Source organism: Hoplias malabaricus, chromosome 3, assembly GCF_029633855.1.
Source record: "Hoplias malabaricus isolate fHopMal1 chromosome 3, fHopMal1.hap1, whole genome shotgun sequence".
Taxonomy (NCBI): Eukaryota; Metazoa; Chordata; class Actinopteri; order Characiformes; family Erythrinidae; genus Hoplias; species Hoplias malabaricus.
Genome location: NC_089802.1, coordinates 71,429,403 through 71,442,521, shown reverse-complemented (window position 1 = coordinate 71,442,521; position 13,119 = coordinate 71,429,403). Strand labels below are relative to the sequence as shown.

Sequence of the window (13,119 nt, the reverse complement as noted above, 5' to 3'; positions counted from 1 at the left end):
CACCTACCAACGTGTGTTTTTGGACTATGGGAGGAAACCGGAGCACCCGGAGGAAACCCACGCGGACACAGGGAGAACACACCAAACTCCTCACAGACAGTCACCCGGAGGAAACCCACGCGGACACAGGGAGAACACACCAAACTCCACACAGACAGTCACCCGGAGTGGGAATCGAACCCACAACCTCCAGGTCCCTGGAGCTGTGTGACTGCAACACTACCTGCTGCACCACCGTGCCACCCCCCCACCTCAAGAGTGTATCAGAAAGGAAGAAATACACATGTATTTTGCTGGGCAAACGGATGCTGGATGTACCAAGGAGTTCCACTGCTGTTCTATAAATTACAAGTTGTTTTTGTTATTGTACTTTTATTTCTGTCATAATTCCAATGTTTGTTCTAGTCCAGCTCAGCTAGGGCTAATCTGGTCATCCCTTGAAAATAAAGACAGAACTGTTCAGGCGTTAGATGAGTTGGCGTGAAATGACCCAAATGTATCACCACTCTTACTTGAGAATGGATCGTAAGCACTCAAATTCTTTCTGGAACTTCTAAAATATAATACATTATCTCAATTTACAGTAATTCCATTGGCTTAAAAAAAATGCTGACATTTATAATTGTTATAATAAATGATTATATGGTAAAACTGTTGAAAACAACCTGACAAGAAGTGGAACACCTGCAGAATATGCTGTGAAAGTTTGTTTATGAAAGGTGCTACATATGTTTTGTGTGTGTATGTACAGCGCCCTCGTGTGGTCTTCTGATACTCTAGAACACATACTCACCTTTTCGCTTCAGATATTCTGCAACCAGTGCTGCCACATGCACGTAGCACATTGCTGCCTTTAGAGAAAAAGTATATAAGAAATTAGTTTCTATTTCCATGCAAGTTCCCAGATGATGAGTGCTGATCTATGTACTAAGAGGAACAGGTCCTAGATCAGCATTTATCAGCCAGCTTCATGAATATGGGCCCAAGACCGAAATTATGTTCCTAATGTAAATAAAGCCTGACAAATGAATAATTAGTTACTTAGTTAAAGTGGAATTAAAAGTTGAAAGCTCATTAGCCAATCAGCTTAATATACCACTGTTGTTCATACATTTATCTGTGTATCAACCCAACCATCGCTGTAAATTACACATGTAATAAATCTTAATGTCTAGATCACAATACCCCATGCATCTGATTTTTGTGTTGTACTGACTTCTGAAAGATCTCCGTTCTTGACATGGATTTTGGCCATGCTGTCCAGCCAGGTCTTGCGTAGTTCAGGAGTGCTGGTGTAGGACTTGGCCAGACTGTACTGCAGGTCCACCAGCATCTCTGGATCCTTCTCATGCTCTTTCATCTGCTCTGTGGCCATTAGCACTGTCCGGATCCGTTTGGTCAAGTCCTTCACGTCTGAGGGGAATGCAGTGTGCTGAGGCAGTGCAAGAGAAAGCACAGTAAGCTGATAATAATAGTTCCTACTACTTAAACAGTCAAATTACATACATCAATAATGCCTGAATCTAATTCAAAGAACATTATGTTGTCTCTGCCTTCACCTTCACAGTTTTGTCACTATTGGCACAGTTGTTGATGATGGACAGAGACTGCTGGAACCGTGTACCTCCAATTCCAATGACATCAGCTATCAGTTGACTAACAGCTATTACAACCTAGAAAAAACAAACTATAATATTAAGCATTTATAATTTTTCTCCAACTACAGCCATTTAATTTAAGCTTAAATACAGTTCATTGTAGAGGGTGGGCAATTAATATGGATACACCTTAATAAAACGGAAATGTTTGGTGATATTAACTTCCTGTTTATGGCACATTAGTATATGGGAGGGGGGAAACTTTTCAAGATGGGTGGCCATTTTGATGTCGGCCATTTTTAATCCAAATTTTGTTTTTTTCAATGGGAAGAGGGTCATGTGACACATCAAACTTATTGAGAATACCCTGTATTTTATCTAAAGTCTGCAGCTTAAATTAATTTAAGAGTTCAAATCAATGAAACAGTCAGACCCTGTATATGTACACACAAATATCTGTAATAATAACCCCAGGGGCCAAGGGTTATTGGTGTCTATTTTCTCTTTATCTGTCTCTGTATCTGTTTCTCTTTCTGAATCTTGCCTGTAGGTGAGTGCGGACGAAGGACTTCCTGCCGGTGTAATCAAAGTTGCTCTTCATGAGGAAGTAGAGCAGGTGGGCTGCATCATTGCGGATGGAGCTCAGTTTAGAATTACAGCACTTCAGGATCTCATAACACAGACAAGCGCACATATCTGCTCGGCCATCAAAAAATGTACATGGGAACTAGGAAAGAGAGAGAGAGACAAAACAGAAATCAAAGCAATGTAAATGAACAGAGGTCTGTTAACATGGGTAGAGGGGTACATAAAACAACTGGTGTTTCTATAACATTATGATTATTCTTGCATTATTCTATAAATGAAAGTACCCTGAATGGCAAAATACTGCAGCTCAATTCCCGTATGTGTCTCAGATTACAAATAATATCAGGTCAGATTAAAAAAAACAATAAAAAAGACACTGTTCTGCAATTCTACAGCTGGCTCTGTGCATTCAGTACATAAAGGGGTTTTGTTACCTTGTATATGAAAGTGCGTAGTGAGGTGAACACATGCTTCAGTGCGGTTTCAGACTGAGGGATTTGTAGGAAACACAGGTGCACCTGGAACACCTTCTTCATCAGTGGATTGTGGCCCAAATCTGCGCACAGCTGAGTCTACAAAAGATTGAGACAAATGAAAACTAGGTTTTTCTTATGTTAATCAACAGGTAAACTAAGCACTAACGTGAAGTTTAAAATAATGGCGCCTACATTTAAAATGAAGGACATAAAATATGTAATAGTGGAAAGTAATTTTCTTTTATATGGTGTTAAAAACAATGACAATACCCTTAAGTGCTGTTTGAGTGTACCTTTAAACAGGCCCAAAAATGAACTTATTAAATCTGGACATTAGTATAATATTTAAAAAAAAAATAATAAAAAGTTACATTTATATAGCGCATTTCACAAACTCAATAAATCTGTACGTATCCCAAAAAAAGGTAAAGGAGAGAATTATAATAAGAAAAAAAGAATGTAAGTGTAAAGTTATAAACAAAGATTACGAAGAGAGGATTAAAATATTTTTAATTAGGACTCTGTACACAAGGCTGTACCTTAAAGCCCATAATGAAGATACTGAGGGTGTCCAGTACAGTCAGGCACACTTCAGTGGAAATGTTGGCCTCTAAAAGACAGGTTTCAGCATCACCATAGCCGTACGCTGCAGGAGAACAAAGAAAAGCCCAAGTGAATTGAGACCGACTCTAACAAGCCTTCACTAAGACACACTGCTTTTAAACTTGCCATGAATCAGTTTTAGCGAAGATTTCAGCTTCGGTTTACACTAAAAAGGCTAATTAGCCAAACAGTAAACATGGAAGTAGAGGTGTATATGGTATGGTAGGAAATGCATTGCTACAAAGCTTACCATAATCTAACCAGATCCCCAGAACATTTGATATCTTTTTGAAACTGGAAACACACACATGCACACGGTGATTCAATGATTGTCCGGGCTTGTGGATCTCTCTTGGTTTGGGACCCGTGCATCGCTCTACATTAAACAGCCAGGTTGTGGACACCTGTGTATCTAACATTCTGAAATTAAGGATATCAATATCAGTTGGTACAGCTGCTTCAGAATGTCCCATTTGTCAGGCCGTGTTTTTCGAGTGTAACTGAGCACTTGTGTCCACAATGTGTGCAACTTCTAGTACTTGATTTTACTAATTATAATAGTTGTTGACACATATTTGGATATTTTACTTACGATAGTATTTAACGTCTTTTTGACCACAGTTTATTTAGTGTGGGGGGACAAGGTAAATTCAATGGTAAAACATGCGTACATTCTTCATCACACTTCTAATGATATGTAAGAAAGAAAAGATTAAATAAATTGCAATGAAATGACCATTGTCGAGTTTGTAGGCGTACTTGTGCATGTATAAGACAGTGCCTTACTGTGGTTAAAAGTGTGCGCATTCTCCACACTGCCGAGCTGTTGTAAACGTGTGTGCAGGACGCTTGCTCTGTTACGAGACACAGGAAGGGTTAACGACTTCCTGTCTGGAACCAGAAATCCCATCCCTTCCTGACTCCTGGGAATAAACAGAGCCAAGTTCAGTCAAATGTCAATCGAGTTTATTCAAAGATCAAATCATGCCTTTACTCACTACTTGTTAATCAGGCCTAGTGCAACACTGAAGTGGTTAATCACTTCATCTATTAGGCCCCAACCAGTAGGAAAACATTCTAATAATATATGTCACAATTCTTAATTATTTTGACCTTCAGGAGTGCAAACAAAATTAAATTTAAAATACACTATACCAAAATCTGCTCATTAAGAATGAACTGTTTTTATAATGCTATGAAAATCCACATATTTACCTACACCCTCTTGTGTAAGGACAATAATGCACCAAAAATCTGTTTAATTCTTATGTATAAAAGGAGGTTAGAAAATGATTGTGTTATAACAACAGATTCTGTCTCTTTATACTCAGACAGAGGGCTGAGTCATCACCAGGGTCAGACTCGTAATCTCTCAGTAATAGGGCCACGCTTAGATGGTTCTTCCAGTTGGGAGCCTGTGTTATTCTGATGTACTGCCATCATTCATTCATTCATTATCTGTGAGCGCTTATCCAATTCAGGGTCGCGGTGGGTCCAGAGCCTACCTGGAATCATTGGCCAGTCCTTCACAGGGCAACTCACACACTCACTCACACCTACGGACACTTTTGAGTCGCCAATCCTCCTACCAATGTGTGTTTTTGGATTGTGGGAGGAAACCCACGCAGACACAGGGAGAACACACCAACTCCTCACAGACAGTTACCCGGAGCGGGAATCTAACCCACAAACTCCAGGCCCCTGGAGCTGTGTGACTGCGACACTACCTGCTGAACCACCGTGCCACCCTACTGCCATAATAAATAACTATAAGTGATAGCCCAATTCAGCTTTCTATATAAATGCTGGATAAGTATACACAATATCCAATAAATCCAACACATAAACATAGGTAGTGTTATTTCACAATCAAAACACCAGTCTGCCCCTACTAGCAACACTGTAATGCATCATGCTTTATATTTGTTACCAAAGTCATTTACATGTACAACACAAAGGTGAATGAGTTTGTCATCACTGAGAAAATGACAAGCGATTTGCACAGAGGTTAAAGCTTAGTCACTGGTCAGTATGAGAAAAGCAACTATTCTACTGCAACAAGCATTTTAGCTGGCTCTGTGGCCAGTGTGGTAAATATGGCAGGGCCTTGAAAGAAAACAGAAAAGCTGAGGATGCTGGATGAATCAAAGCCATTGCTGAAAGTCAACATACTTTCATGCTTAGCAACATGCATCCTTTAAAAAAAAAATAAAAAGAACCTCAAACACGAATGGAAATGTGAGTAAGCATAATCCCAGTTTACAGCACAAACAGAACACAAGTCAACCACACTCCACTGCACACTCAACTACTCCCACACAGTCAGCATCTGAGTTATAAAACAGTGTTAGACAGTTAAAGGGGAGTCAGCATGCCATTATTATACAGCCACTTGTCAGCACACAGCTCTTACCCCGTGCAGGGAGGTCAGGAGGCTAGAACTAACTGTGCTCTCGCCAGGGTTTCAGCCAAAAACACACAATCACATAAAGAGGGACAGGATCATTCAGGGCTAAGTATTACAGCAGGGGATGCTGTGTGTGTGTGTGTGTGTGTGTGTGTGTGTGTGTAGAAAGCAATTTATATGGAATATATATTTGAATACATTTCCCAGAAAACAGTAGAAGCCGTAACGGAAAGGCATTCCCTTACCTGGCAATATACCTTTTCCCCATGTATCTAAACTGATGAAGACACACTCTGGAAGAGAAAAGAGGGATGAAGTAGCATTTTTCAGTGCAGACATAAAGTAGCTTTCATGTGCTTCCAGACTGAAATGAGTTTGGAATGAGACGTCCTTACTCTATAAGAGTGAAGAAATCCATAAGCTCAGAAGGAGAGGCTTTGTTCCAGTATGTGAATAATGCATCTGAAGGAAAAAGAAACAGGCTTAAACATCAATCGACACCGCATAGATTACTATAGACACGGGGTGCAAATTAATGGAGAAACCTAAGTAAAAATTTGGAGGAGTATTACCAGTGCAGATGTGCTGCATAATACAGTTAAGCATTTGAAATCCTATCTGCTCTGTGGCAATTATAAAAATATAAATACTTTTAGTGTTTTAGAAATCACAGGTCTATAGGAATGTGGAAATAAGTGATATTTCAAGGCGGGAATACACCCTGGAGGGGGCGCCAGTCCTTCACAGGGCAACACAGACACACATTCGGACACTTTTGAGTCGCCAATCCACCTACCAACGTGTGTTTTTGGACGGTGGGAGGAAACCGGAGCACCCGGAGGAAACCCACGCGGACACAGAGAGAACACACCAACTCCTCACAGACAGTCACCCGGAGCGAGAATCGAACCCACAACCTCCAGGTCCCTGGAGCTGTGTGACTGTGACACTACCTGCTGCACCACCGTGCCACCCTCAATAAGTGATAATGTTCTGGCTAGTTGTATTCCCATAACTGTGAAAGTCCATGTGCTTGACTCCTAATTGCGTATGTTCCTACCCTCCGACATGCTCTTGAGCACATGCAGAAAGCACATAAGCAGATTCTTAATTTCTTCTCTGTCCAGTTTGTCACAGCGCAGAATGGAGCTGCCAAGAGCAGATGCAGACTGGGTCTGTCAAAACAAACACACACACAGAATATCAATCAACTTAAAGCTTCCCAGAAAACTATACATACTGGTGAAATTTTAATGGAAGATTAAAATTAAAGGATGCGGTGATATGGGAATAACAAATAAGAAAAATAGTTTGATTTAAAATATGGGTCAAATCTGAGGCGTTCATATTTAGACATGAAGAGTTCCATTGCTTTGAACTGGCTTTTAACTCACTCATGTTTAACACCACTCTCAACAGGTGGAGCTGTTCAGTTTAATAATAAAAGTACATTAAAGTCCTTTGGGGTCTGTACTGCCACCACTGTCCTACACTGATCATTTTTGTAAAACAAATATCTGCTGATTCAAGTATGATTCCGATATCATTGTGCATCCCCAGTGAACGTTATTCCACAGCAGCATTACCACCAGAGTTACTGCAGAGTGAATACACGCAAAAGGACAGTCTCCCTGAGAAAGAGAAGCTGATCTCCTAAACGCACACACTAAAAGAAAAGCAGCAAAACTCTGTATGAGGAAAGACCCATGCACACACACACACAAGGCTCCACTCCCTCATTTAGGGACACACTCAGAGTAGATCTACTTGTATGGATTTAGCGGCAATGTGTGTGGTGTTCTCTGAAAGACTGGGGGTTGACAGAAGTGAGAAGTCCATGGTGACGCGTTTTGCTGCTCTGCTGAGAGGGGCGGAGTCCTCTGGCTCAGGGGGCCGGGGCAACACAGTGAGGGTGTGTCTACGAGTGAACTTCTCTCTCTGCTGATAGGTCTGATTTGAGAGTACATAAGGTAGAAGAGGAAGGACATGGATATGTATAATTAACCACTGCATGTCTGAGTGTTTATAGACACCGGTTCATCCAACATGGTGCTAATGTTAATTCTGGATCACAAACACAACATTAGCTGCAATTCCTGGAGCTTAATCACTCCCCTGTTCCACAGTCCAATGCATGTGCAGTTGCTCTACAGTACTCCATTCTCTAATCTCCTATGTAGATGATGCAAATGGTGCATGTACAAACAATTACAACAAACCTTTAAGTTTAGGCATACTTGAACAACAGTAACACAGACATAAACAGCAGTAGTTTATTAAACATGCAGAAGTGTGTTACTCTGAGAGTAGAATGTACCTTATCTAAGGAGCTGCTCTTCTCATTGTTCCTCTCTGGAAGGCTGTTCCCTGAGTCAGTGCTGACCAGAGATCCGCGAGAGTCAGCATGTCTGACCGCACTGATGTTGGGGGTGGAGGTGTGAGGGGAAGCTACAGACATGCGAGAGAAGAAAAGACAGATTCAGGTCATAGATGCAGCAGATTAGATCGGCTCACTTTCAAGCATCTTAATGTACTGAATTAGGATCCATCTGCGTTAGGATCCATACTTTAGAGAGTCACTCTCATCGTTAACGGAATAATAAGATCTCATGGGATTAATAAACTGAATAAGAGGGCTAGAGATGAAAGACCCCAATAGAAATATCTAGAAATCCCCCAGGTGAATTATAAAACATTGGAGCAATCATTCATTCACTCATTATCTGTAAGCGCTTATCCAGTTCAGGGTCGCGGTGGGTCCAGAGCCTACCTGGAATCATTGGGCGCAAGGCGGAATACACCCTGGAGGGGGCGCCAGTCCTTCACAGGGCAACACACACACACACACATTCACTCACACACTCACACCTACAGACACTTTTGAGTCGTCAATCCACCTACCAACGTGGACACAGGGAGAACACACCAACTCCTCACAGACAGTCACCCGGAGCGGGACTCGAACCCACAACCTCCAGGCCCCTGGAGCTGTGTGACTGTGCACTACCTGCTGCACCACCGTGCCACCCTTTGGAGCAATCAAATCTGTTTAAAATTCCTCCTAAATGCTGATGTGAATGATGTGTAGACATTTGGACACAACATTTTTCACAACAATACAAGAGACAAAGAGACGGCTGGTGATGGCCGGCTGGGTGAGTATGAAGATCCACATAATTCAAACAGAGGGTAAATAAAATAATTTGCCGTGCTCGCCCTGTAATGGCCATGCACCTCGTTATTTTCTAAGTACATGTACTTTTTGAGCTCATCTTACATTAGAGAGAAAAAATAGAGAACCCTGCTGCTGAGAACAGTGGTTAAAGACACTGTCAGTCTTTTAGACTGCTAGATATGTAGCAATGTGATGCTGTGAACACACTGACCTGTGCCAGAGATGACTCCAAAAACATCCTTATGCAGAGTGCTCTCAAGGTTCCCGGCAGGTTTGTGAGGGGTTGCCATGGTGATGCTGGACACAGGTTCTTCTTTCCCATTCTGTAAGAAAAGGCAAACTTATTGTCAGACCGGCAGGTCCTGGGTACATCACACACTATACATCCAAATGTTTGACTTTTCTAACTAGTTACTTTGACTCCTTCCAACTAGTGATTCCAGTTTCTCTAAAAGTGCTGACTCAGACGTGCACACAGAGGATATAATGTATTGTCTCCATTTAAAAGCATGAAGTGAAATGTGGGTTTGTACTTGTGTAAATTCATTAATGCTTCCTTTAGAGAAGTCACCTGATTTGTGGATGTCTCCCTCACGTTCAGTCTATGAACATTCTCCTGAAGCAGCCCGAACAAAGGCAAGTAAAGGGTTGCTAACCGAGCCTGCTGGCTCTGAAACACAAGACAAAGAGGTTATGTGGTCACCAGTGCAATTACACTATAAACACTTTTGGGGAAAGGTCAAAGCTGTGATGCACATACATTTACAGACAGAAACAGACGAATACATCAATAAACAAAAATGTGAGTTTCTGTCAGAATATGAACTCTTTACGTCAAGTTTTTTCTATCACAGCTGGGAAAAAATGGCATACAGTACTTCCAAGCATTCATTCATTATCTGTAACCCTTATCCAGTTCAGGGTCACGGTGGGTCCAGAGCCTACCTGGAATCATTGGGCGCAAGGCGGGAATACACCCTGGAGGGGGCGCCAGTCCTTCACAGGGCAACACAGACACACACACACCTACGGACACTTTTGAGTCGCCAATCCACTTAACAACGTATGTTTTTAGACTGTGGGAGGAAACCGGAGCAGACACAGGGAGAACACACCAACTCCTCACAGACAGTCACCCCGGAGCGGGAATCGAACCCACAACCTCCAGGCCCCTGGAGCTGTGTGACTGCGACACTACCTGCTGCACCACCGTGACGCCCCTACTTCCAAACAAATGTAATTAAAATAAACAAATCCTAAGAGGAAGATTTTGATATGAGGTGAGTATAATGAAGTCTCTGACCTTTGAAGTGTAGCGATCATCAAATGTGTGTTTTATCATCAGAGATTTAAGCACATGGATGGATATCTGCCGGATTTCTCCGAACTCCTGCAGAGCTCCGCCCACCTCCCTCAGCAAGAGCCCCACCAGGAAGTGATTCCTGCAGAAGTCATCAGTCAGCGAGTAGTCCAGTTGTAGGTCTGTAGAGTGAGAGCAGAAGTAATCACTTTTAGTTTTCAACACAGACACTTCAGAGTTACTAAGTCTAAGAGCTGTAGCTGTAGCAGTAACGTCAATTTACTCATAACTAGTCACACTTAAATGACCAAAAGATCCTTTATTATTGATTAGGAGTCAAGTTATTTTCTATCCATATGAAGAACAGTTGGTTGATTTAAGACCGTATCAACAGAACATGTCACAAAGGTTAAAACACAACCTAAAGCACCCACATGTAACAACTGCACGAGACTGACATTCAACAGCAAGACGCCAGACTTCAGACATTTGCTGTGATTACCCGACAATAGAGGAAGGACGCCACACATAAACATCGAACAAGAACAGACACCAACATCACACTGCTCAAATAGTCCAGCATATAGTGGATTAAAAAAATTCTGAAGTATTTTCTTTGAAACTGAAACTTGAAAATAATTTTTAAAAGATGAGATGAAAGGAAAATAATAATTGGGTTGTAAAAACATGCATACATTTATAAGTATGCATACAATGGGGGCCATGGCTCAGAAATCATTCAAAATGATGCCCAAATATAGACAGCATTCACCTGCCTTTAGCTGGAGTAATGGTTAAACCCGAATATTAGTCCATCATATTGTTTTTTTTTTAAATATTGTATCCTCTTCACGATTATGGTCCATGAACAGCTGACAAACTATTAACAGAATCTTGCTGTTCAAAGGTACAGATCAGGAAAACTATATATTGTGGCATCTCAGGGACATGGGCAAGGTCAGGAAAATGTTCACAGTGTGTCAGGGAAGCTAAAAAAAAGGCTGATAGCGAAATTTAAAATGTAAGAATTTCTGGCAGGTGTTAGACACGTGATAGCAGTCCACTGTTCAGCACACATGAGGGCTATGAGGGAAAATCTGAAAAATAATAGCCATAGCCCATTTCAAAATGATAAAAACCACTAAGTGACGTTGCTCAGATACAAAAAAAAAAACACTGTACCTGCTGTGAAGTAAGGTGGTGGGAGCATTATGTTTGTGTAGATTTTTTTATATCCACTGTACGTTAGATGATGGAGATCACTTTGGCTATTTTATAAATACTACAAACTTGCACAGACCACAAAGAGCTGGACACAGTCAACACACAGTCACAGCCAGAGCCACAGCTGTACAGCTCACCTACACATTTGGCATGAGTCTCCTTACTGCGTGAGAGAAAAGCTAGCACAGGCAGAGAAAGAAGAGTAAAGCTCAGAACAAGCACAGATAAAGGAGAATACAGGGGAAGAGATACAGAAGCTACAGCAAGCTACAAGCCAGAGGCAAAGAGAGCGCAGGTGCACTGACGGGAGGACATTGGCTTTTCCAGGGAATCTAATTTACTGCAGTAAATGGAATTAGAGTCACTGAACAAAAAGACCTGTGATTTGTTGCAGAGAGCTGATGAAATTATGCATAAGTAACTAAAGACCTTTGACCTGTGTACCTTGAAAGCGCATTATCCTGCCTTTCCCAAAAGGCATGGGCAGGTTCAGAGGGACAAAGTGCTCATGGTTACACACCACACGTAGGAACGCAAACTTAAACTCATACAGCGTCTGGAGAGACAGAGAGAGAGAGAGAGAGAGAGAGAGAGAGCGAGAGAGAGAGAGAGAGAGCGAGAGAGAGCGAGAGCGAGAGAGAGAGAGAGAGAGCGAGAGACATTGTATACATTATACACTAATAAATTCATTCCTTACAATATATTCAATCCTTTGAAAAGCATAAGAATCTGCAACTCTTCTTGCAACACACAACTACATCTCTACCTTGGGATCTCCAGGCACAAAGCAGTTGATGTAGTTGTTGATTTGTTTGAAGACAAACCCACGATCCATAAATGTGAAGCAGCGCTGTTTGAGAAGAGAAATCATCAATGTATGTTTCAGAGAAATGTATTTGTGTGGGTGACTGAATATGGATTCCCCAAATTTCTTCAAATGATAGCATTACTAACCTCATTAAGTCATATTTGTCCCTTTCTTGACAGTTTTTTATGAAAGTGGTTATATACTCTATACAGATTGCATCTCACATGGCTTAAATAATCAAATTGCTTTGTAGTCCTTGACAGAGCCAGTTTATGATCCAGAGAATGGGTCTCCCACATAGAGGCAGCCATGTTTAAAACTGGTTTAGTAAATGTGAAGAGAAACATTACTGGAGAAAATGACCAGCCCCTGCTTTAAATTTGTCAGACATTCATTCTGACTCTAAATGTTTACAGGGTCAGCTCTAGTAGCCCCAGCCAGGGTTCTGCCACCCAGTGAAGGAGCTTGGTGATGGGCCACACCTTGATGAAGACGGCCAGACTGTGGTTGGCATTGCGGGCGGCATCCAGGTTGTCTTTGTATTTCTGAGTGATGTGTGGCATCAGCATGTTCACCAGTGTCTCCACAGCATGGTGGAAGGATGCAGTAAATCGCTGGTTTCTGGACAGCTGGGTTAACACAACAGCAACAAACACAATAAGCATGAATAAAAGTTGAGAATCAGAACGAGTAATTAAAATCACAAGGCTACTAATGCAGAAGTTTGAATCAACTGCTTTAACTCCTCTAAGACTTATCTCCTCTAGGAACTAGGGAACTTTTCAAATATACAGAGTGCAAACTTAAATATGCCACTTTCCCATGATTTTACTTACTTTCACTTTCCCGCTTTCTATTAAGTGCTGGGCCATGGACTTGACTAAGGCCTCAAAAAAGTACCAGGAGTACTGGAAAAACAAAATAACCAAACCACAAAAAC

The 13,119-nt window shown here is 41.5% G+C and overlaps 1 protein-coding gene across 3 annotated transcripts in view; it reads right to left on the bottom strand.

Moving 5' to 3' along the window:
* Window positions 1–13,119, bottom strand: part of dock9b (dedicator of cytokinesis 9b) — a 91,405-nt gene that overhangs the window by 9,734 nt on the left and 68,552 nt on the right. For all 3 annotated transcript variants that reach the window (XM_066663560.1, XM_066663562.1, XM_066663561.1), the window contains exons 27-44: window positions 13,016–13,087; window positions 12,662–12,808; window positions 12,138–12,221; window positions 11,816–11,927; window positions 10,151–10,329; window positions 9,419–9,517; window positions 9,059–9,170; window positions 7,990–8,120; window positions 6,733–6,847; window positions 6,068–6,134; window positions 5,918–5,965; window positions 4,052–4,188; window positions 3,202–3,308; window positions 2,621–2,758; window positions 2,143–2,325; window positions 1,560–1,673; window positions 1,217–1,432; window positions 794–851 (exon numbers count right to left, since the gene is read on the bottom strand). In XM_066663560.1, the coding sequence (XP_066519657.1) occupies window positions 794–851; window positions 1,217–1,432; window positions 1,560–1,673; window positions 2,143–2,325; window positions 2,621–2,758; window positions 3,202–3,308; window positions 4,052–4,188; window positions 5,918–5,965; window positions 6,068–6,134; window positions 6,733–6,847; window positions 7,990–8,120; window positions 9,059–9,170; window positions 9,419–9,517; window positions 10,151–10,329; window positions 11,816–11,927; window positions 12,138–12,221; window positions 12,662–12,808; window positions 13,016–13,087 (2,119 nt within the window). The remainder of the gene's footprint in view (window positions 1–793; window positions 852–1,216; window positions 1,433–1,559; window positions 1,674–2,142; window positions 2,326–2,620; window positions 2,759–3,201; window positions 3,309–4,051; window positions 4,189–5,917; window positions 5,966–6,067; window positions 6,135–6,732; window positions 6,848–7,989; window positions 8,121–9,058; window positions 9,171–9,418; window positions 9,518–10,150; window positions 10,330–11,815; window positions 11,928–12,137; window positions 12,222–12,661; window positions 12,809–13,015; window positions 13,088–13,119) is intronic.